Here is a 22,368-nt window from a genome sequence, read left to right on the forward strand (position 1 = left end):
TGTTTTTGAATGTTTTTAAAAAGTTTCATATCCATTTATATACTCTTTATATAACCAGACATTTAAACGATTTCTGTAAAACACACCTGCACTGTAAATCCCTAGCTGCAACTTTTTAAACATGTTAAGCATTTAGCCAAATTGTTAGTATATACATGTACCTTTTCAGAAAAAGATTACATATTTTGAAACCTATTCTCCTACACAAAATAAAATCCCTTTGCTTTATAAGTATCACACTTTGAATTTGTATCACATGATAAACCCTCACAAGTTGGTTAACATTTACTATAAATCCCTGGCTGAAACACTTTTTAAACAGATTATGTTCTACATGTACCTTTCACAAAAAGTTTCATATTTTGATACCTATTCTCCTACACAACACAAATCCAAAATAATATCAACACCGTCCCAAAATAAAATGTGTGCCACAGTGACCTACAGAACAGAGGTGGTATTCCACCAAACCCGGGCAACAAACTACCACATTTTTTTTTCATACCGAATAAACAAAACATATTTCAAGCCTAAAATTATGAGCTCTGCAACTAAATGCAATCATTTTGATGGGGTAAAGTAGGTGATAAAACAAGTATCAAAACCTTGGAGGGGTGTTGTAAGGTGAGCTTAAATAGCATTCAGGCTCTCAGATATGGGCTGCTAAATGTCTGACAGCAGTATCTTTTCTCAGAGAGGTGCTAATTTTTCATTATTTTGTAGCAAATGTTGTTACATATCTACATGTAGGCCTATAACAGAAATGTTCTCAAAACATTTAAATATATGTTAGGTGTCTGTTTATCAAATTTGGAAGGTACATTGCTAGGGAAAGATTTCAGAGTCCAGCTAATACCCATCTCTACCCAAATCAAAATTAAGAACCCCCCATGATAATTATGGAAACTAACAAAAAATTAAACAAAATAACAAACAAAAGCAGAAATCATCAAACATAATCTCAGTCTTTGTCATGAAGTCTTTTCTCAAATTATTGTCTAGCTACATATGTATATTTCCAATTTGCAATCACAAGATATCTCCATGCACAGTGATTGTTGGCAAGTGTGGCTATCTGTTCTGCTTGTATCATACATTTACTGTACCCTAGAACACATTGGATGTAGGGTAAAAATCTCACATATCACTAAACCATTATTTTGAAGAAAAAAAATGCATCAAAGAATGCATCAAAAATTAGGGGGTTGTCAAAACATTTCAGCCTGAATCAAATCACCAAAAACTCATCCAATTTTCTCTTAAGGGCTGGGGTATGAACGTTTGGACAGTATTTATTTTGGGACATTAGAGCACATCAGACATATCGAATTGCATTCTGAATACGAAGAATGTCATTCTGATATCAAATAATTTTGATTTTTGAAATTCGCAATTTAATACACATTTTATGGCAAATCATTAAAATTGATATTTTTGATATTTAACAGTACTTGAAGTAAACTTTATAAATCTGATGATTTATACTTAAAGTGTATGTAGGTGGGATGAAAAGCCGACGATCAATTGAAAATTGTGACCTTTCGTATTGAAGATATGGATTTTTTTCCCCCAAAACACCAAAAAAAATTAGTTCTTTTGGGAAAAAATCCATATCTTCAATATGAAAGGTCAAAATTTTCAATTGACCGTCGGCTTTTCCTCCTGCTACATACACTTTAAGAATATATCATTAGATTTATATAATTTACTTCGAGGACTGTTATATATCAAAAATTTGAAAAATATCAAATTTTTATAATTTGTCATAAAATTTGTATTATATTGTGATTTTAAAAAATGAAAATTATTTGATATCAGAAAGACATGCTTCAGATTCAGAATGCAATTCGATAGGTCCGAGGTGCTCTCATGTCCCACAAAAATAATACTAATAAACGCATAATAAACGCTCATTTTGGATCCCTTAAGCATTGGTTTCAACAAGGCAGGAAACTATTAAATCAATTTGGGCCAAAGTCAAAATGACAGCCAATTTTGATCTGAACCATTATTTTCTATTACCTCCCTCCACTGCCAGTTTAATTCCCTCCCTCCACTGCCAGTTTAATTCCACACATTCCATACAAACTGTCTGCCAATGATAACATCACAAGCCCCTTTTGGATGAGATAAAATCTTTCCCACAATTTCATAATGAACCATGACTTGACACAACGCTTTCAATAGGTTATATCTTTTTTTAATTTTGCTACTTTTAAAATACTCCTGAATGGTGTGATTATAGATCAAACTCAGACACAGACCTGTTCAGATACATTGACACTGGAAAAGTTCCTGAATATAACACTTGTTTGTGTTAGATAGACGGCCAATCAGAAAAGGGGTTATACATTCAAATTGACAGATGGTGTGTGTGAATATTGAACAGAATCAAACTAACTTTCTATGGAACAAAAAACAGTTAAATCACAGTGAAAACTTTTTGTATTAATACAGCTTAAAAACAAAAACATCAAGCAGATGAAAGCATATAGGGGATGACATACCGTAGAATTCCGTCTAGAAGCATATATGCCTCTAAACGAGGGTTTTTTAAACGAAAGATATGAAAGGCCAATACCCTTCTCAAAAACATTGCAATAGATTGGTCTTACAAATATACATGTTTGTACAGCCGCCTTTATCAGTAATATAGTTGTTCAAACTCCAAATAACGTTTTTGTTGAGAGTGTCTGCCTCTTGTCTCTTGTGTCAAAAAAACCTCGTTTAGAGGCATATATATGCTTGTAGACGGAATTTTACGGTATTTGAACTGTATAATAATGTGAATGTACAGCTTACAGTGCATAATTCCCAGTAAATCTCAAATTTGACATATATTGAAGGGGAGCAAAGAAATTTTGGCGAAGCAGGAAGTTACAATTGCAGCCAGATAAAAATTACTAGTGCTGTAGTCAAACTGGTCTCGCAAACCAGAGGTCGCTGGTTCGAATCCCGCTTCAACCAATTTTTCTTTGCTCCCTTTCTTCATTTAATATTCATAACCTCATTAATATACGCGAAACCTGTGATCCAATGAAAAGAAATTGATTGCCTGACCGCGCACTAATTGCGCGGTCATTAATAACTCACAATGACTCCTGATGCGCTACAATGACTTCCGCGCGCGCATGAAGATGCAAAATTAGTCATAAAGCACACTATTTGACTGCTGCGTTCAAATATTTCAATCATCACGACAAATCATAAACAAATTGTTTCCGAGTTTGATTGACAGATGATGAGCTGAGATGCAAAACATGATATATCAAAAGGTAGCCTTGTGTTACATAAATATTGTGTTGATTGTTTTTTCTTTTTGTCTCTCTGTTTTTGTGTTTTAATTCTTTTTAATAGATATTCCGCTTTAATATATAAATAAATAAACTATTAATCTTTTACTTGCGGAAGTTTTTATGACATTTCTTAGTGTTAAATTTTTTGCGATATTCTTAGCTTTAAATTATTAATATTAATAGAAAAACAACATTGACAGCAATGGAATTAATCCCTTTTTGTATCGGAACATTTCAAATTGTCACCTTACTACAACAATTGCCTAGTCATTTTGAGAACAAGTTCAAAATATCATGGTTCAAGCATGCATCAGATATGTAATGACCCTAATAATTTCTGATTATTCCTTTTAATTGGTCTCATTATCATTGTTCTAATGCAAAGATTGGTGAATAAATATGTTTAAATGCATGCTGGAACCATTTTTGCACCTGTTCTCAACATTACAAAAAATGACTTAAGCAATTATCGTAGCAGGGTGACACAATGGACTTAACCTACATGGTTACAATGAAACAAGAGCTATTCTACAATCAACAACACTTGGGTTTCTATAGAGAAAACTTACTACACAATTATCATTGACAAGTTTAATTTCATGATATTTTTCATCCCCTTTTATTTATACAATATTGATGTTTTTTACATTACAATGAATGCCAGACTGTTTGCAATATGTGACATGATCAAGGGGAATGAGTCACATGTCGACCCTGGTCGAAAATGAGTTTTACATGATGTTTCTAGAGCTTTCAGAGACTGAAAACCCCATGTTGATACAACTTTTCTTTGCAAAGTTACATCAATTTATCAATCACTGAAAACAATATAACACAAAAGAATTTTAATCTGAGAAAGGTTTTTTTAACACAAGTCTGCACATGGATAAATGACAGCCAGTGAAAGAATTTTAACACTTTCTTTGTTAATATCTCAAAATCAATATTAGCGACATCCGACTCATTTCCCTTGAACGTGTCACATATACTATCCATTTTCAATTTTTACTCAGTGCAAACAGTTTTTGTCATACCTAATGGCACTATGGGCTTCCTTGACATAAGTAGAATTTTAGGCCTCGTATCTTTGTTTTGCTTAGTGGCCGCTACGGTTCGTTGTCTGTGTGGCAGGTCACATGGGAAAAAGTAAACACGGAACAAGGGCACACGCCAGAAGGGAACAGCCTATGGATACGAGGCCTTAGCCACAACCTAAAAGCGCCCTCCCATAAAATTCCCACCAGCAAGTAAGGGCATGGAACCTAAATTCTTGTTGGGATTTCTGAGGAGGGAGCTCTCTATTTGCCCATGAAATTTACCCTAAGGTAAATGAGCCCAAGTGCGCCATTAGGCGAATCTTGACTTGTTTAAGGCTCGAACAAACTGACATATGAAAATATTGAGAGAGAAAAAAATCAGGACTCAGCGGGGATTGAACCCCGGTCACTGGATTACGGGTCCAGAGTTTTACCACTGTACTACCTGAGTTCACAGTCGGTACTCGGGCAATCACAACTTAAGTCCCCATGATAACTCTCTCATTGTGTCTCAGCGGCCAATTGTAAAATAATGAAGAAGGAAGCGGCTTATATACTTCACACTAGCAGGGTGTAAGACAATTTTTCTCTCTCAATATATGTCAGTTTGCTCGAGCTCCAAACACGTCATTTAAATAATAATTCCTTGAGCTTGCATCATTTATTTCCGATCACCGCATAATTTGTGTCTCGCATTGTCTTGCCCTGCTAGGGTGAAGCCCTGCTAGGGTGAAGCATATAGGCCGCCTCCTTCATTATTAGGCGAATCTTTACTGTATTCATTTGTGCCCTCTCCCTACCTCACATACCGGTCCTTCACAGATTATAATAGAGACAATGTAAAAATCTATCATTTTTCACTATGAGAATACCATGATCACATACAATATCGGTTGATTTCACTTACAAATTCCAACTTTTCAATTGCATACATCCAATCCATGCAAGGCTTTTGTACAACATTGACACTTTTCTTAATGCAAGAAAGGCATACTACAATAATATATTACATTTTGTATAAAATATATAAAGTCACTCTTCACTAACTGTTTGTAACAGTTATCATGTATTTTCAAACCTAGCCAATCTGCGCCGTCTCAGTTCATCTTGATCTACACTATTGTGAGGCCTAGGCATTGGATCCCTTTGATATGGTGGCGGTGTTTGCGTTGGTGTTGGATTTGATGTAGAAGGTTGGTTAAAATTACTAGCTGGATGAGGTGGTAGTGTTGGTGATGACACCTCATCAGTTAGGTCTGGGTATAATGGAGGTGCTGTTGCTGTCCTTGACGATGATGACCCACCTAGAAACAAAAAGAAAATGGAATGACAAGTTTGAAAAAACCTGTGATACACAAGCAATGGGATCACATTCCAAACAAGATGACACTTGACCTCAATATCCTTCTTTCAGGTCATCCTAACTCTCCCACCATATCTTTTCTTGATTTTAGATAAATACAACTTGTCAAATATAGATAACATAATAAGAAAAAGTATGTGCTGTTTTTTTTATCATAGTTTCAAAAATATACATTCAGTTTTTAGAGTAGGGTGTCATATCAAAGCTAGCATTATAGGCAGATGTTGCTAACCTTATGACGCAAAAAGTTTGAAAATGGTGCATTGTGTTTTGCATTTGAACTCTTCATATTATTCTTCTAGAGTCAAAAATCTAGTTACTGGTCAAATATGTGAAATATGCTTAATTTTCAAAACATAGACTCAATTAAATCAAAATTTGTATTTTGTTTTCAAATTTTACCAATTTAAGGGATATTTAGGCCCTAAAACAAACTTCAGGACCTAAGAGTAGTAACTAGACTTTCATCTCTAGATTAATAAAATGTGATTTTTATTTATATTTGTAAATGTAAGCATGACTAGTTATAGTGGATCAAAACTTTTTGGAGTGTTAAAATCACATTTTTGGACCGTTTTCAAAAATTAGTCATTTGTTCAAAATTTTTAAGATAGAGTTGAATTCCTTTCACCATTCCTAACAAAAAATGTAAACTTCTATATACCGTACTTGTCTTTGTTACTTAAAAAGTTGTAGTGGATATAAATACAACATTTTGATTGTGGAGTTAACATGTTTTCCAAAAATTTGTTCTATAATTTTGCTTTATTTATTTTGCCTGTATTTCAATCAAATCAACATTTCTGACATTTGGATCAGATCATTTCACAAATACAAACAATAAAATTTAGAACATTTGAAACTGGTATGTACCTGATTGCCCCCAAACCCAAACATAACTCCAGGAAGTCTTACCTGATCTCATACTTTCCCTAACAGCAGCATCTATTTGTTCCTGTTCACTCATCCCTGCTGTGTAATCATTAGCTCTATACCCAGATGTCTCTTCATAATCTCCTCTCATTGCAGGTGGACTACCTCCTGTTGCATTGGCTGTGTATGTGTAGGATGGGCGACTTGCTGATGGCCTCTCAGTACTGCCCCTTGACCTCTGACCTGATTGTGACCTTCTTCCAGCTCCATGTGATGTTCCAGCTGTATATGTGTATGATGGTGCTGCAATGATAACAAAATATATTGTTAGAGGATGAGCATTTCATCCCATAAATTGTTCACTTAGCTTGCATGACCCCCACTCCTCATCTGTGAAGTTTCATGCTGGCATTCAATCTGTTCTGACAGAGAGCCCAAAACGTGCAAAAGCCCCATAGAATTACTGTGTGATTAATAAATGTGATATACACATTGGCTTACATAATCCAAGCAAAATATCTTTTATCAGCCCAATATTTCACAAGGTGCATGAGACATATGACTTTCCAATATGATACCGAAATCTCAATTTGGATCATGGAAAAAAAGTGTGGATGAGGTTAATTGTTCATTGGACCATCCTTCAAAGTCATTTGCACAATTTGCTTTAAATAATAAAGAATTATTTTCAATTTCTTTTTTGAATTCCATTACACTTTTTAAAATGACTCAGAAGTTATTGAATTATAACATACTCTGATCCCGATAAAAAATTGAAGATGCAAAAGCTGATAAATGCCATTTCAAACTTTTTGTGTTAAGGCCAACAACATCTGCCCTATGCATCTGTTTATGAAATTATGATAAAGACAGGATATACTTTCTTATTATGTTCTTTATATTTGATGAGTTATTGGTTTTTGCATCTGAACTTTTCATCTTGAATTCTCTTGTATACTCTCATGGCACACATAGGGGATATAATTATTATGTCAAAAGGGGGTTGCATTGTGCAGTGTGGCTTTATTCTATACGGCCAATCTGTGATATTTAATACCTACCTGACTGACTGTATAAATCCCCATTGACCGGTATATCCATGATGGTTTTCAGTGGTCCTTTACAATAAGCCAAGCCGACTAGAATACCAGCAAGATGACCAGTAAATGATGCATTAGGCACTAGGAGTTGAATCAGGACAAGCTCAATCCAACAGGCCCATCTAGATGGTACAGGGAAACCAAAGATTCTCTGCATGTGAGCTGGGGTGTAGTAGGAAGTCAGTACCTTCAATGTAAAAAAGAACACCTGCAACAAATATATAAAGTATGCAGGTACATTATTGGCACATGCTAAGCAACTATGTGGATTATATAGATCACACAAAAGGCTTGAGGTACAAAAGTGCTCACAAATATCTTGGAAAAGATGGGGAATTCGGGAAGCCCCTTCCTAGCACATTTTGCTTTCCAAACTAGCTTAACATTTGAATGTTACTATTTGGTAAATTTTGCTTATCTTCCAGGGAATTATTACATTTTCTTTCTGCGTTCCATTTCCAGGAAAACAATATGCATGGTTTTAATGTTTGGACATAAGAACACAAGAAATGCAGAAAATACATACAAATGGGGAAAATGTTTTTATTTTTATTTTTGTTATAGAAAAGTTCAGATATCTGAGGTTGTTCTACATATTGTAATTTTATGGTGTTCTACAAATTGGATTTTTATGGTTGTTCTACCAATTGAATTAATATGGTTGTTCTACAAATGGGATTTACATAACAAAACGTTTGAGAAGCTTTCATTGTCAAAGTCATATGGAAGATGGTCATCATTTGCTATACAAAAGATTGGTAACATGCTGGAAGGACAGTTGCATGACATAGGACTATCCTTCCTGTCCTTTTTTCTAGTCATAGTTAATGAACTTCCAAATTGCTGTGCATCTCTTTATTGTTGTGTGTGCATAACTGCTATATCAGTGTCAATCTTTGGGCAAGACTCACAGCAGTCACATCAAGAGATTAAGATTAGGATTAGATTTTAGGGTTATTAATATAAGGTTTAGGGCTAGGTTCTCATCCTGAAAGGTTTAGTTTCTCACATGAAAACCCAACTACACAGGATTATGATTAGATTTAGGGTAAGAATTGGGGTGAGGATGATGTTTTGGGTTAGGATTATGTTTAGGGTTAGAGATCCAGCCTTACCTGGATAGGGCCAGGATTAGAATTAAGATTATTATTATTAAGAAATTTGGAGTTTGGTTTAGGCTCATCGTTGGCAGTGGTGCGGTACGAGTCATCTGTTGTGAGGCTGCTGTGTCCGATTGAGGGAGCGCTGGTCATCTTTTAAAAATGTTTTCCCAGGGAATATGTCAAATTTTGACTCTGATGTGGGGGGGGGGGGACATGCCCCTATGATGCTACACCACTGATGGTGGTCTCCTCTGCCACTAGTTTGATTCCACTTGCTCTCCACACAAACCATCTAAAATTTTCAATGCATGCAGTATGCCATTTCTGATTAGTTGTTATAGAGATGGGACACAAGAAATGTACTTTCCACTGTCTTGAGTTCAATACTAAAATTAGGGTTCTTTGGTATACCTGTAATCAATCCATGTGACTATGGTCACTGATGTTTAAAACTCGTAAATGATGACATTGTGGGTAAGAATTCAGCCAATCAAAAGACCTTATGATGTTATCATTGGTAGATGGTCTGTGAGGAGTGAGTAGAGGGAAACAGGCAGCTGATGGACACTTAACTGATGGTTGGGGCGGTAAACACTATTCCTATAGTTGCTCTAACCTGTGACCTACAGAAATCAATTTATTTCTCACCTGAAAACCCAGCTGCACAGGTTGTTATGTACGTCTGATCTCCAAGCAGCTCAGCTGCTGCAATATTAACACCAACCATCACAATGTTTGTCAATACTGAAAACACAACAATTAGATATGCAAAATAAGCTGTTCCAAAAGCGCCCTCTAAGCCACGCCCTTTCCAAAGAAATGATACCATGTTGTAATAGAGATGCCAGTCGTCTAAATGGAACCAAGCAGCAAATAATAGTCGTTGCCAGTCTTGTTTGTACCACACACTGTATGTACTGACACAGATGTTGGTGATTTTAGCTGGGCGTAAATACTTTTGGAAAAATGGATTCAGAACCTGTAAGAAGGGGAAAAGATTTTGTGAATTTGTATGTTTAATAAACTTTCACTTTGATACTGAGTGACACATTTATTCTGTTTACTGCATTTCAATTTGCCAGCGAAGTGTTACATGTAATCCGATTATCACCATGTCAACTGGAACACGCTTTTCAGTTCTGCATCATGATTAAAATGATCACAACACAAAGTCTATGGCATGTATTACCAATTCCAAAAGGTGCGTAACCACTTCGCTGGTGAATATTAGAACCAAGCGCAATGATTATGTTAATTTTGAGTAACTGCCAATTTCTATTCAAAAAGATATGTGGATTTGCATAAAATTCTTGTGTTGATGCAGTAACAAGCAAGACACTCAAATAATGAACATCACTCCAAAAGATTATGATACATGTAGTGCAATGGTTAGAATTGGGGATCATTTTGATTATGAAATTTAGTTTATGGATAAGGATTAAGATATAAGGATTGGTGATTAGCCATATAAAAATTGTTTTAAAATATTTATTTCTATGGCCCCTAAATAATGTAAGTAAATGAATATACACCAGGCACAAAAAGAAACTCGTCAGTTATATTCATCCTTGCTGTTCAATAACTTGATAATTTTGGATTTTTCTGAAATATACATTTTGTTAATTGGACTTTTTTTTTTTCATTTGACACCCTGTTCGTGAACATTGAGCAAGAATTGACCAAGATATGCGCCTCAAACTCTCAAACCCCAAAATGAAAAGTTGCAATTTTAACGATTCAATTGTGCCTGTACACTGTGTGCTTTATTGATTGACCCGTGGTGCTTGTGTGCAATACAACGATGCGTTCCCATTGAAAATTGTTGAAAATGTAACTTTTGATTTTGGGGTTTGAGGCTTTGGAGGCGCATATCTTGGTCAATTCTTGTTCGTTTTTCACGAACAGGGTGTCAAATGAGAAAGTAAAGTCCAATTAACAAAATGTATATTTCAGAATAATCCAAAATTTTCAAGTTATTGAACAGCAAGGATGAATATAACTGACGAGTTTCTTTTTGTGCCTGGTGTAGTACAATATCCGCTTTCATGATATAATATATGTGTGAATTGCAACTACCAAGTAATGACACTAGGAATGTACGTATGCAGGCCTTGCCATCTAGATTTTAAAGGCGAGTGGTTAATCACTTGCAAGCATGATAATAGGCGAGTTTTCACAAACATCACTTTTCGATATAATCAAATAGAGCTTCGGTCTTAAAACGGTACTTACGTATTTATGATGAAGTGCGCACAAAACGCGCTAATTTCTTTTAACTTTCTCCGCTTGGAAGGGGCACCAAATCGATTAAATGCTGAATTGGCTGATTCAATGGCTGATTTTGGGAGATGCGCAGCGAGTGTTATTTAGTGTCTATGGCGAGTGGAAAATCGCTCACTAGAAATTGAGTTTGGGCAAGCGGTGGCGAGCGAGAGCGATCGCTCACCTCAAACGACAAGGCCTGTGTATGACCAGTTTAATTTCCAGTCTGTCAAGAACAATGGCATATCCAGGGGTGGTTTTAGACTGCAGCCCCATGGATTTTCTATCAAATCATGCAAAATCCATTATTTTGGGCCATTTTAAAATACTCAGTCCCTGGGTGGGTTCCTAGCCCCTTTCTGGGCATAACCCTGAAGATAAGTGGTATGTTTCCGGGGGGGGGGGCACTGTAATGGTGAGGGTTGTATCAGGCGCATCCATAAATTCACGTAAAATGGGTATTTTTTCAGACTAGGGCATGTAACATGTGTAACATGAATAGAGTATCAAAGTCATGTAATATTCAAAAGGGTGTGTTTTTTAGCTCTATTGTGAGTCCATGGACATGCCTGATACCTAGTCTTGCCAGCAAGACTTCAGTCTTTATCATAAACATAATGGCATCTACGGAACTAGCCTGATACCCCCCTCAGGCCCTCACCATTACAGTGCCCCCCATTTGTATCAGATTCCTTTTAATTCAACATTGTATAAAAATAAATGAAGGAGGAGGCGACCTATGTGCTTCACCCTTACCCTGAGTAAAGATAGCCACTTGTGCTGAGCATCAAATTGGTCACTTATCGCTCACTGTTCAAAATGTGACATCTACACCAATTACAGTCCCGAAACTGTCTACTTTTTAGCCGACCTCAATTCCGAAACATTTAGTGATAGTTAAAAATGCGATCCCCAACCCTTTGGTTACCTTTGGACGAATTTTTTGAAATCTCCATGAGTCTCCGTGTCTGAAATTCCCGGTACAAACATCGAAAATGTCGCAATTCTCAGTTCGGTGATGATACTATATCCGCATCGCTGTTTTCATACATGAATATATGCATATCTCTGACCCCTGTAAGGTCAAAAGCGTGGCGTTGATTTCAACCAATCCGATCCACCGTTTAATAAGCAGCTTGATACTGACGTCATATCTGAGGTGACCAGGAGGCAGGAGCTACCATTTTGGTAAACTGAACTCGACTCGTGCGTTCTTTTGGTTCACATACATGTAAATCGAACAAAATTTTCAATAACGGGTAATAGTATGATTTCAATTTTTTATTAATGAAGTTACTTCTAGTTTTGAGGAATGACAAAGTTGTTTTTGGAAACTTAGATGTTTGTTTCAACTGATGATGTAGGATCGCAAGGTGAGTGAATTCGTGAAGAGATTTGCTTGTTTGAGTGATAGTAGGATACGGGATGTAGGCTAGTCCTCTGTGTTTGACCGGCTCCGACGTCTCAATTCGCGACGTCTCAATTCGTACCTGCTTACCAGACAGCAATACTGCGTATTGCTGTATGGAACCAGATATACTTCACCCTAGCAGGGCGTAAGACAATTCGAAACACAATAAATATATTTGAGGATCGGAAATAAATGATGCAAGCCCGAGAAATTATGACTTTTAATGATGATGTGTTTTGTTTCCAAACACATCAATTAATGTATAAAAATATGTACAATACCTTTAAATAAATGGCAACATTAAGTCCAATAGTTGCCAGGGTGGTTGGTGGAATGTGATTGAATCCAACTTGCATGATTTGGGCCATTAATAAAAACAGCCCAATTCCCTGTCCTCCTCCCCGCCGCCTCACTCCTCTTCTTGGTCTAAACATCTTGTTTAAAACTTGTGCGATTAACCTGAAAGGAAACATATACATTTTTGTCTTTGTTAAGTGAACAGTTCAATTTCAGCAGCATGTCAGAGGCCCGGGTCAGACGGTTATCATTTTTTTTTTCGGAAGGGGGCCATAAAATTTTGGAAAGAAAAATGGGGGGGGGTCATAAAATTGTTGATGACCAAAATGTAAGGAGTCACAAGATGACCACAGATGGTGTGTTTATTTTATTCAAAAAGACTGATTTCAATACAATTTTGCCTGTTTAGGGGGCAAAGGTGTATTGGTGGTGGAGGGGTCATAAAATTTTTGTATTGGTGGTGGAGGGGTCATAAAATTTTTGTTGACGAAATAGGGGGGGGGGTCGCAATTTTACTGACGCCAAAATGATAGCCCTCTAATAAGACATGAATGTATGACAGCTTGTTGTCCTCAAAATCCATACCCTAATTGCCAACCTCATGTCCGTCAAATGAAGATTGGCAGAATGAAGGCAACAACATGAAGATCCAGCATTCAAGACTCAGTTTAAGGTTAAACTCCTTCATCCAAAAAGTGGTAACTCCATTGAACAAGCTCCTGGATCATATTGTGACAGCCAAGTCAGTCAACAAGTTCACAAATGGTGTTGATGCGGTACTCTCCAAGCAGTACCCACCGATGAAATAAAAAATTAACTTACTAGTACAATGATGTCATGATGGATGTAGTCCTGCATGATGTATTCCTCGCTCCTGGGTTTGCTCGAGAACTCTAGCTTCGAATTTGCACACGATAGTTACGCATTCGATGCTAGAGTGCATTGCTATTGTTTTTTGGTCGGACAGCGTTGCAATTTTTTGCACCGGAGGTTGTTTATTCTGTTAATGTTGAAATTTGGATGAAAGTTATTTCAATGAGTCAACTGTAACTTTTGAGCAATATTTGCCTATTTTGGACAGTCTTTACTAAAGTTTTGCTGAAGTGTAATTTTAGCAACATTTTTGATGCATTCGCCTGTCGTTTTTTTTATTCATTTACTTGCTTGATTTTTGTATATAACTATAATTATTGTATTTCTGTATTTTGAATCATGGTATTTATAATTATCTTGTAGTTGATGATACCATTATACTTATTTGTAATATATGGTCATTTTCACGGTAAAGGGTGTAACTTTTGATTTTTAGGGTCAAAATTTCAAACCACTTAAATATGTTTCTGTTTACTGAAATCATGCATAGAAGCAACTTAAATTCAAGTAAAATAATGTTTCAAGGCTTAAACCTTTTGATTTCTAATAAAAAATTGACATTTGCATAACATTTTGGTTAAAATCTAAGAAAAATGTATTTTACATAACCTCAGAAAATTTTGACATGAAAGCTGGAATACATGTGAAATTCCATTCCAAAGTAAGTCAACAGATGTAAGTTAAATTTTATACCATGTTTTGCTATGTTTGTAATTGCAGTTTTGAAAATTTTTAACATCAAGTGTCATTTACAATGGAAATTTCCAAACCTTAAACATATTTTTAAGTTTTAATTGGGTTCCTAAAATAATTTGAATGTCTAACTTCATGTACAAATACTACTTGATGAAAGGAACCTCCCATCCAAGTTTCACAGAAATTGGAGTTATTTTTTAGAATTGGCAATTCAAGCGATTTGTGTTTCGGAGGCTTCAGTTAACAACACAGGTGATCATAAAAGTAAAATATTTAGCTAAGTACTACAAGTTGACATAAAAAAATAGGTAAAAAATATCACAATTACCAATTTTCATGCTTTGCTTCTAAGTATTGAATTTCAGTTGTGACAAAAATTAAATTATCACAGCAAGTCATTTTTTTTTTTTTTTTTGCTTCATGTTAACAATTGTTAAACATTGCAGAAGTAGTTTTTTTGAAAACAACAGTGTTGGGATCATCTAAGCTGTTATTTTCTTGTTTGTATTGAATCAATGATTCTATGCGGCAGATATTGTAGATTTATCACACATTAATTTTTTCACCCATTTGTTAAGTATGGTGTTTTTTGCATGTGAAGCCTCCGAAACAGGCTTTTTAAGGTATCAGTATATTTTTCAAATATTAACCATAATGTCAATTTTTTTTTTAATTTATGACATTCTGCACATATCAAGTAATAATTACAATGCAGATATCAGTATGAAACACACCAATTTAGATATGCATAGATGATAATTAAGTTTACTGTTGTTTCGGAGGCTTCATTTGTTTCGGAGGCTTCAATTGTTAACGGAAAGTTTGTATTGGGTCCCATTTTCAAACGGTGATATATATCTCCACGATTTAAAAACATGTGACTTGAGGATCTACTTTGCTACATTTTGATAAATAGATTGGATGAGCTCTTTTATTTATATTTGCACAAGCTTGCTGAACAGTTTGTTTCGGAGGCTTCAAAAAGTTAACGGAAAAACGGCTATTTGAAGTCAAGATTTTATAAAAATTTTAAAAGCTTGCAAATCGGCTAATTTTTGTTACCCATTTCAAGTTAAGATAACAACTGTTATAAATCAAGAAGAAGTGAAGAAATAACCAAGAATTATGAACCAAAGCTACACCCACAAAGTTTGTTAACAATTGTTAACGGAAAATGAAGCCTCAAACGACAAATATCAAGTCCGGTTCTCAAAAATACAGGGCCGTTCACAATTAAATCTAATGTGGCAGTGTTTACTGAACATATGACTGTACTTTCAGGATAAGAAAAATTATCCATGAACTAACTGAAGAAAACACAGGGTTTTACAAAAATGTTACTGTTTTTTATAGTTTTTCAAAATGGCAATATTAAGTACATTTAAGCCTGCTAAAACTGAACGCAGTAACTCCCAAAGCTGATTATGCTACCCAAGGTAGCTGCTAACTAGATGACTTATGTGGCCAAAAATTATGGAATTCTGTGGCTTTATTAGAACACTACGGATTAAAATGTTAAAAATCCAAAGTTACACCCTTTACCGTGAAAATGACCATATTGTAAATACATTGTAAATACTGTATGATACTTTGTAAATATTGTGTATCGTAATATGTTTTGTTGCTATATAACATGTATCAATGAGGGCCTGCTTGAAAAGCAGTGCTTGTCACTGAAGCAGTATATAACCCTCAATAAAGAAAGAATAAATAATAATAAAAATAATCGGCTGTGTTTACTTCTGTGCAGATGTAGGATCAGATCATCAACTCGTGATAACAAATATACGCTTGAAATTCCATGCCAAAAAGAAACCAAACTACCCGAAACATTATGATATCTTCAGGCTAAAAAGCCCAGAACACAGGAAAAACTATGAGGTGGAAATAGGGGGTAGATTTGCCCCACTGCTGGAGCAACCAGACACAGATACTGAAACTATGTGGGAAGGAATCAAGACAGCATTCAACGAAACATCCAAGAAAGTCCTTGGAAAAAAAAAGGACACAAAGAAAAGCCATGGATTAGCGAGGAAGTCATCCAACTGGCAAATGAGCGAAGTAGAGCAAAGCAAGAAAAAATAAAGGACCCAACCAAGAGAAGTAGATACAACTTCTTAAGTCGTGAAATAAAAAGAAAAGTCAAGGGATGCCGAGATCAGTGGCTCAAAGACCTGTGCAAAAAAGTTGACAATGCACATCAGGCTGCAAAGACAAAAGAAGTGTACTCAACCATCAAGAAAATTACAAGAAAAGCCTCTATCAGAATGCAAACAGTCAAAAATAAAGATGGACAGATTCTTACTGAATCAGAGGAAGTAAAGGATAGGTGGAAAGAAAGCTTTCAAGAACTATACAATAAAAAGAACCCAACAGATGAGGAGCTAACACAAAGTGTTCCCCAGATGCCCAGCTGCAAGAAAGAACCAGACATCCTACGAGAGGAAATTGAAAGTGCCGTTAAAAAGATGTCAGATGGCAAAGCCCCGGGATATGACAACAGCACAGCTGAAGAACTCAAAGCAGCTGGGAGCGCAGGGAACGAAATCCTACATATGCTATGCACCAAAATATGGGACAGCGAAATTTTCCCAGATGACTGGGGGAGGGCTATCATCACACCAATTTACAAGGAGAAAGACAAGCTTGATTGCGGCAACTATCGAGGGATCAGCTTGCTTAGCCATGCATGCAAAGTAATAACACTTATTCTACAATGCCGAATCATGAAAAGAACTGAAGAAATTCTATCAGAGTCCCAAGCAGGATTTAGACCAGGACGTTCAACCATAGACCAACTCTTCACCCTCAGGCAAATAGTTGAGAAGCATCTTGAAATGAGGAAGGCCCTTTTCTGTTGCTACATCGACTTGAAAAAGCCTTTGACTCAGTGTGGCAGGAAGGACTTTGGAAGGCACTTGGCTTCTTTGGTTTCCCAAACAAAATCACCTGTCTCCTGAAAGCTCTCTACAATAAATCTGCAAGTACTGTCAGAGTAAATGGGGAACTAACAGATTGGTTTACAACCCTGGTTGGAGTTCGCCAAGGATGTGTAATCTCACCTCAACTTTTTAACATCCTACTGGAGATGACTATGTTGTATGCCCTGCACGATACCAACATAGGAGTAAACATCCAAGGACAAGTGGTGAACAACTTACGATTTGCAGGCGACATTGCACTAATTGCTAACAGTGAAGAAGACCTCCAGACACTAGTTAGCCTCATTCATCAAAGCAGCTCAGCATTTGGACTCAAAATAAATATCGCTAAAACAGAAGTCCAGGCCATATGCAAAGAGGGCACCCATCTGAACATCACAATTGACAATACCCAACTTCTGCAGGTGGAGGAGTTCACATACCTGGGAGGAAAGATCACCCAAAAAGGATCCTGCTCAGAAGATATTAAACTTCGAATAGGCAAAGCCATAGGAGCTGTGCAGAGACTACAGAGTATCTGGAGTGCTAAGGACATCCAAACCAACACCAATATTGCTATACGGAGCAGAAACCTGGACATTGAAAAGAGAGGATGAAAATCGACTGCTCACTTTTGAGATGATGTGCCTTAGAAAGATAATGGGAGTAACACGGAGAGACAGGATCCGAAACACCATCATCCGCAAAACTCTGGGTGTTGAATTTTCCATCTTGGACAGAATAACCGGAAGAGACTGCATTATTTTGGCCACATCCAGAGAATGCCTCCCTCACGCCTTCCAAAGATGGCCTTTGAATGTCACATCCAGGGAGTCAGACCTAGAGGAAGACCACCAAAGAGGTGGAGAGACTGCCTGCTAGCTGACTGCAAAAGAACTAACCTAAACTCCATAGTAAATGCCAGCCGTACAGCAGATGACAGAACAGTTTGGCGGGACATTGTGATGCGGATGCCACCACTCAACCCCCAGTTGGAGTGAACGGCATAGGTCAAGGTAGGTCAAGGTTTACTTCTGAACTTCCATTGCTTTACACGGTGTTATGCTTCAGCGAATCCGAGGGTTGGGGTAGGGCAGTCTTAATAAGACTAGTAGAGTTGCACCCTATTCGGTAATCGCTCCTTTCTTTGTCAATCAATCAATCAATCAAATTTATTCATCCAACAATGCATATGTACAATATAAATATAAATATAAGCATATAAATACAGTGTAATACAAAAATATATACTAATCTGCATAGCACAAATTATACTATGCAACATGCATGTACGTTAATTGCAGATGTTAGGGCCTATACATATTAAATAAATATTATATGCAAAGTATACTGAGAATAAGATACAAAAAATAAACATACTATAGTATATATTATGGTATTTGATAATAATGACATGGTAATGATGGTATTGAAACAATGGTTATAAATAAGTTATGTCTAAATACTTGTAAATAGCTACACTATTTTTGAATGTACATACAATGGAGGATGAGGACACTGCTAAACGCAAAGCGTGGGATTGCAATGCCCTCCTACGGAACAGTACAAGACAAAACAAAAACAAAGTTATCCGACTACATTAAAGAAAGAAAGAAAGAAAGAAAGAAAGAAAGAAAGAAAGGAAGGAAGGAGAGATAGGATGAGATAATAATAAGACAAAGATAGGGACAGCTGGAAAATGATAAACAAAAACATTACGGGGTAACGACAGAGCTATAACAATCAATGAGCATTTTTTTCATATTATATTTGAACGAATTAAGTGAACTAGAAGCTTTCAGGTTTGAGGAAAGACTAGTCCAAATAATTGGACCTTGAGAGCGAGATGTATTACTTGCCAGTACGGTATTTGAAGGTTCAATGAATGGCTCGTGGGCGTACCTAGTGTCATAGTGATGGGTTAATGTTTGGATTTTGTTGATCAATTAGGTATCCCAGGCAAACCTTAGTTAACACATTTGCTAGTCAGCGAAATTCGCAGAGACCGGGGCCCAAACACAATGCATATTTACATAGAAATTTGAATTTTTTTCAAGAACGGGTCGGTGAAGGAAACCTACATAAATATGTTTTCTATGTACTTCACTTGACCCAAATATATGATTTTTTATGGTGATAATCAAGTCGCACATGGACTTTTAGAGGGATTTTGATAGCAGTTCCATTAAAAAAAGCTGCTATCGCCATGAGACTAAGATCTAGAAACACCCCTAAATGCCGTTTTGGGGGAATTTTGCTAGCAGAATCTTTTTGATGAAAGTCAATCTTTGACAAGATGTAACTTTGTTACGGAAAGTGCTATGACAAAAATGTTTTCAGTTTTGGCTTTCTTTACTCAAGGGCTTTAATTTGATATATGTAAAATGATGCAATTTGATGGCAAATTTGAATTCACCTAGCATACCTAGATCAATCTAATTTACAACCTGCTAGACACAAATTTCTGCTCATAGGTATGAAAGGTGAATTCAAATTTGCCATCAAACTACATCATTTTATATGTCAAATTAAAGGCCTTGAGTATAAAAAGAAAGCCAAAACTGAAAACCGTTTTGTTATAGCACTTTCCGTAGCAAAGTTACATCTTGTCACTAGGTTGACATTCATCAAAAATATTCAGCCAACATTTAATGTATCAATTAAAAAACAAAACAGCATAGTCTCATGATAGAGCAGCTTTTCTATTTGGAACTGCTGTCAAAATCCCTCTATTTTATGTAGTTTTCCTTGAAAAATCTGTTCTTTTAATTTTCTATGTAAAATATGTACTATGTTTTTGGGCCGACTTTGTTCACCACGTAAACTTGTATGGCTCAAAATTCGGACCGCTCGCCATTAAGTTTACTACTGTCTGTGTTTTGAAAGTTGTTGACGTTTTAATGATCCCCGATTCCCAGTCGATTATTTTAGCTGTACGTCATGTCACGTGCATGACGCAAGTGGGTACCAGCCAAAACTTCAGAAAAAAAAATCACGATCGCCGATAACGATGTGATGTGGGACTTACATAGGATTACACAGAGATATTTCTTGCCAAAATTTGACCATTTCTAGGTAGCTTGGCCCTACTTTGATGTTTTGGGAGACTGGGAGGGATCAGAACAAAAAAATGAAGGAGCCTAGTCTTGACTGTGTAATATTCCTTCACCACATTGCCGTACGGAGACAGTCTTATACGATGGACAGATAGTATCAGTTTGTGAATGAGGACATCGTATAAGTTCCTTGTACTAGGGCCGACTAGCAAATGTGTTTGAGGTTTGCCTTTCATACCTACAGTTTGTCACTCACAACTACCCTGAGTAAAGATAGTCACTTGTGCTGAGCATCAAATTGGTCACTTATCGTTCACTGTTCAACATGTGACATCTACACCAATTACAGTCCCGAAACTGTCTACTTTTTAGCCGACCTCAATTCGAAACATTTAGTGATAGTTAAAAATGCGATCCCCAACCCTTTGGTTACCTTTGGACGAATTTATCGAAATCTCCGCGGAATCTCCGTGTCTGAAATTCCCCGGTACAAACATCGAAAATGTCGCAATTCTCAGTTCCGGTGATGATACTATATCCGCATCGCTGTTTTCATACATGAATATATGCATATCTCTGACCCATGTAAGGTCAAAAACGTGGCGTTGATTTCAACCAATCCGATCCACCGTTTAATAAGCAGCTTGATACTGACGTCATATCTGAGGTGACCAGGAGGCAGGAGCTACCATTTTGGTAAACTGAACTAGACTCGTGCGTTCTTTTGGTTGACATAAATCGAACAAAATTTTCAATAACGGGTAATAGTATGATTTCAATTTTTTATTAATGAAGTTACTTGTAGTTTTGAGGAATGACAAAGTTGTTTTGGAAACTTAGATGTTTGTTTCAACTGATGATGTAGGATCGCAAGGTGAGTGAATTCGTGAAGAGATTTGCTTGTTTGAGTGATAGTAGGATACGGGATGTAGGCTAGTCCTCTGTGTTTGACCGGCTCCGACGTCTCAATTCCACGACGTCTCAATTGCATACCTGCTTACCAGACAGCAATACTGCGTATTGCTGTATGGAACCAGATATAACTCACAACATGCACAATGTAAACATACATTAGGTATCCCAGGCAAACCTTAGTTAACACATTTGCTAGTCAGCGAAATTCGCCGAGACCGGGGCCCAAACACAATGCATATTTACATAGAAATTTGAATTTTTTCGAGAATAGGCGGTGAAGGAAACCTACATAAATATGTTTTCTATACTTCACTTGACCCAAATATATGATTTTTATGGTGATAATCAAGTCGCACATGGAATTTTAGAGGATTTTGATAGCAGTTCCATTAAAAAAGCTGCTATCGCCATGAGACTAAGATCTAGAAACACCCCTAAATGCCGTTTTGGGGAATTTTGCTAGCAGAATATTTTTGATGAAAGTCAATCTTTGACAAGAGGTAACTTTGTTACGGAAAGTGCTATGACAAAAATGTTTTCAGTTTTGGCTTTCTTTACTCAATGGCTTTAATTTGATATGTAAAATGATGCAGTTTGATGGCAAATTTGAATTCACCTAGCATACCTACATACATGCTAATATCATAAAAACATCACGGGCGCGTAAATAATGTTTTTACTCAAAATTGCTAGCAATTTCTTCTAGGTAAATCCAACAGGGCGCCCTGTTGGATTTACCTAGAAGAAATTGCTAGCAATTTTGAGTAGGGCATGACTGGTAGAAACTGAAATAAGCTTACTTGTATTTTTTGCAAGTGAAGTTAATCTTCTTACTCTTAGATATATCGATATTGCAGTTGCTGTCACCCGACTTCAACTTGGTCACCTCTTCTACGCCATAGGCTGAATACTTATAAGGAATATTCTGGTATGTCTTCACTGTAAATTAAATTCAACTCCACATTTATACGTGTCAATTAGAGATTTGTTAAAAATTTATTTCATCATGACCATGATCTGCAGGTTTGTGTTGTTGTTTTCACTTCTCAAATTTAGGGACGAGCAATACCGAAAGTGATCCGACATCGCCCATCAGACACTTCCGGTGCAGGTGGGGGGAATTCCCGAACTTCGACCAGCTCATGCAATCCGGAGTGCAGTGTGA

At 36.5% G+C, this 22,368-nt stretch overlaps 1 protein-coding gene across 1 annotated transcript; it reads right to left on the minus strand.

The window, feature by feature from the left end:
- Positions 1 to 1,926: 1,926 nt before the first annotated feature.
- LOC140155957 (rhomboid-related protein 4-like) lies at positions 1,927 to 22,021 on the minus strand. Its single transcript, XM_072178989.1, has 6 exons — positions 22,004 to 22,021; positions 12,727 to 12,904; positions 9,418 to 9,751; positions 7,631 to 7,873; positions 6,612 to 6,872; positions 1,927 to 5,637 (listed from the first exon to the last, which is right to left on the minus strand). The coding sequence occupies exons 2-6, from the start codon at positions 12,877 to 12,879 to the stop codon at positions 5,396 to 5,398; spliced, it is 1,233 nt and encodes a 410-aa protein (XP_072035090.1). The 5' UTR covers positions 12,880 to 12,904; positions 22,004 to 22,021; the 3' UTR covers positions 1,927 to 5,395.
- Positions 22,022 to 22,368: the final 347 nt, after the last annotated feature.

The sequence above is a fragment of the Amphiura filiformis genome, chromosome 6 (assembly GCF_039555335.1).
Source record: "Amphiura filiformis chromosome 6, Afil_fr2py, whole genome shotgun sequence".
In the NCBI taxonomy this organism is placed as follows: domain Eukaryota; kingdom Metazoa; phylum Echinodermata; class Ophiuroidea; order Amphilepidida; family Amphiuridae; genus Amphiura; species Amphiura filiformis.

Bases quoted from the DNA above. Each gene is read 5' to 3' on its own strand.
- LOC140155957 (XM_072178989.1), bottom strand. From the start codon at position 12,879: ATGTTTAGACCAAGAAGAGGAGTGAGGCGGCGGGGAGGAGGACAGGGA. The intron at 6,873-7,630 runs GTAGGTATTAAA...TTATCATTGCAG, and splicing joins GGATTTATACAGTCAGTCAG to CACCATCATACACATATACA. The intron at 5,638-6,611 runs GTAAGACTTCCT...TTTTGTTTCTAG, and splicing joins TAGGGAAAGTATGAGATCAG to GTGGGTCATCATCGTCAAGG.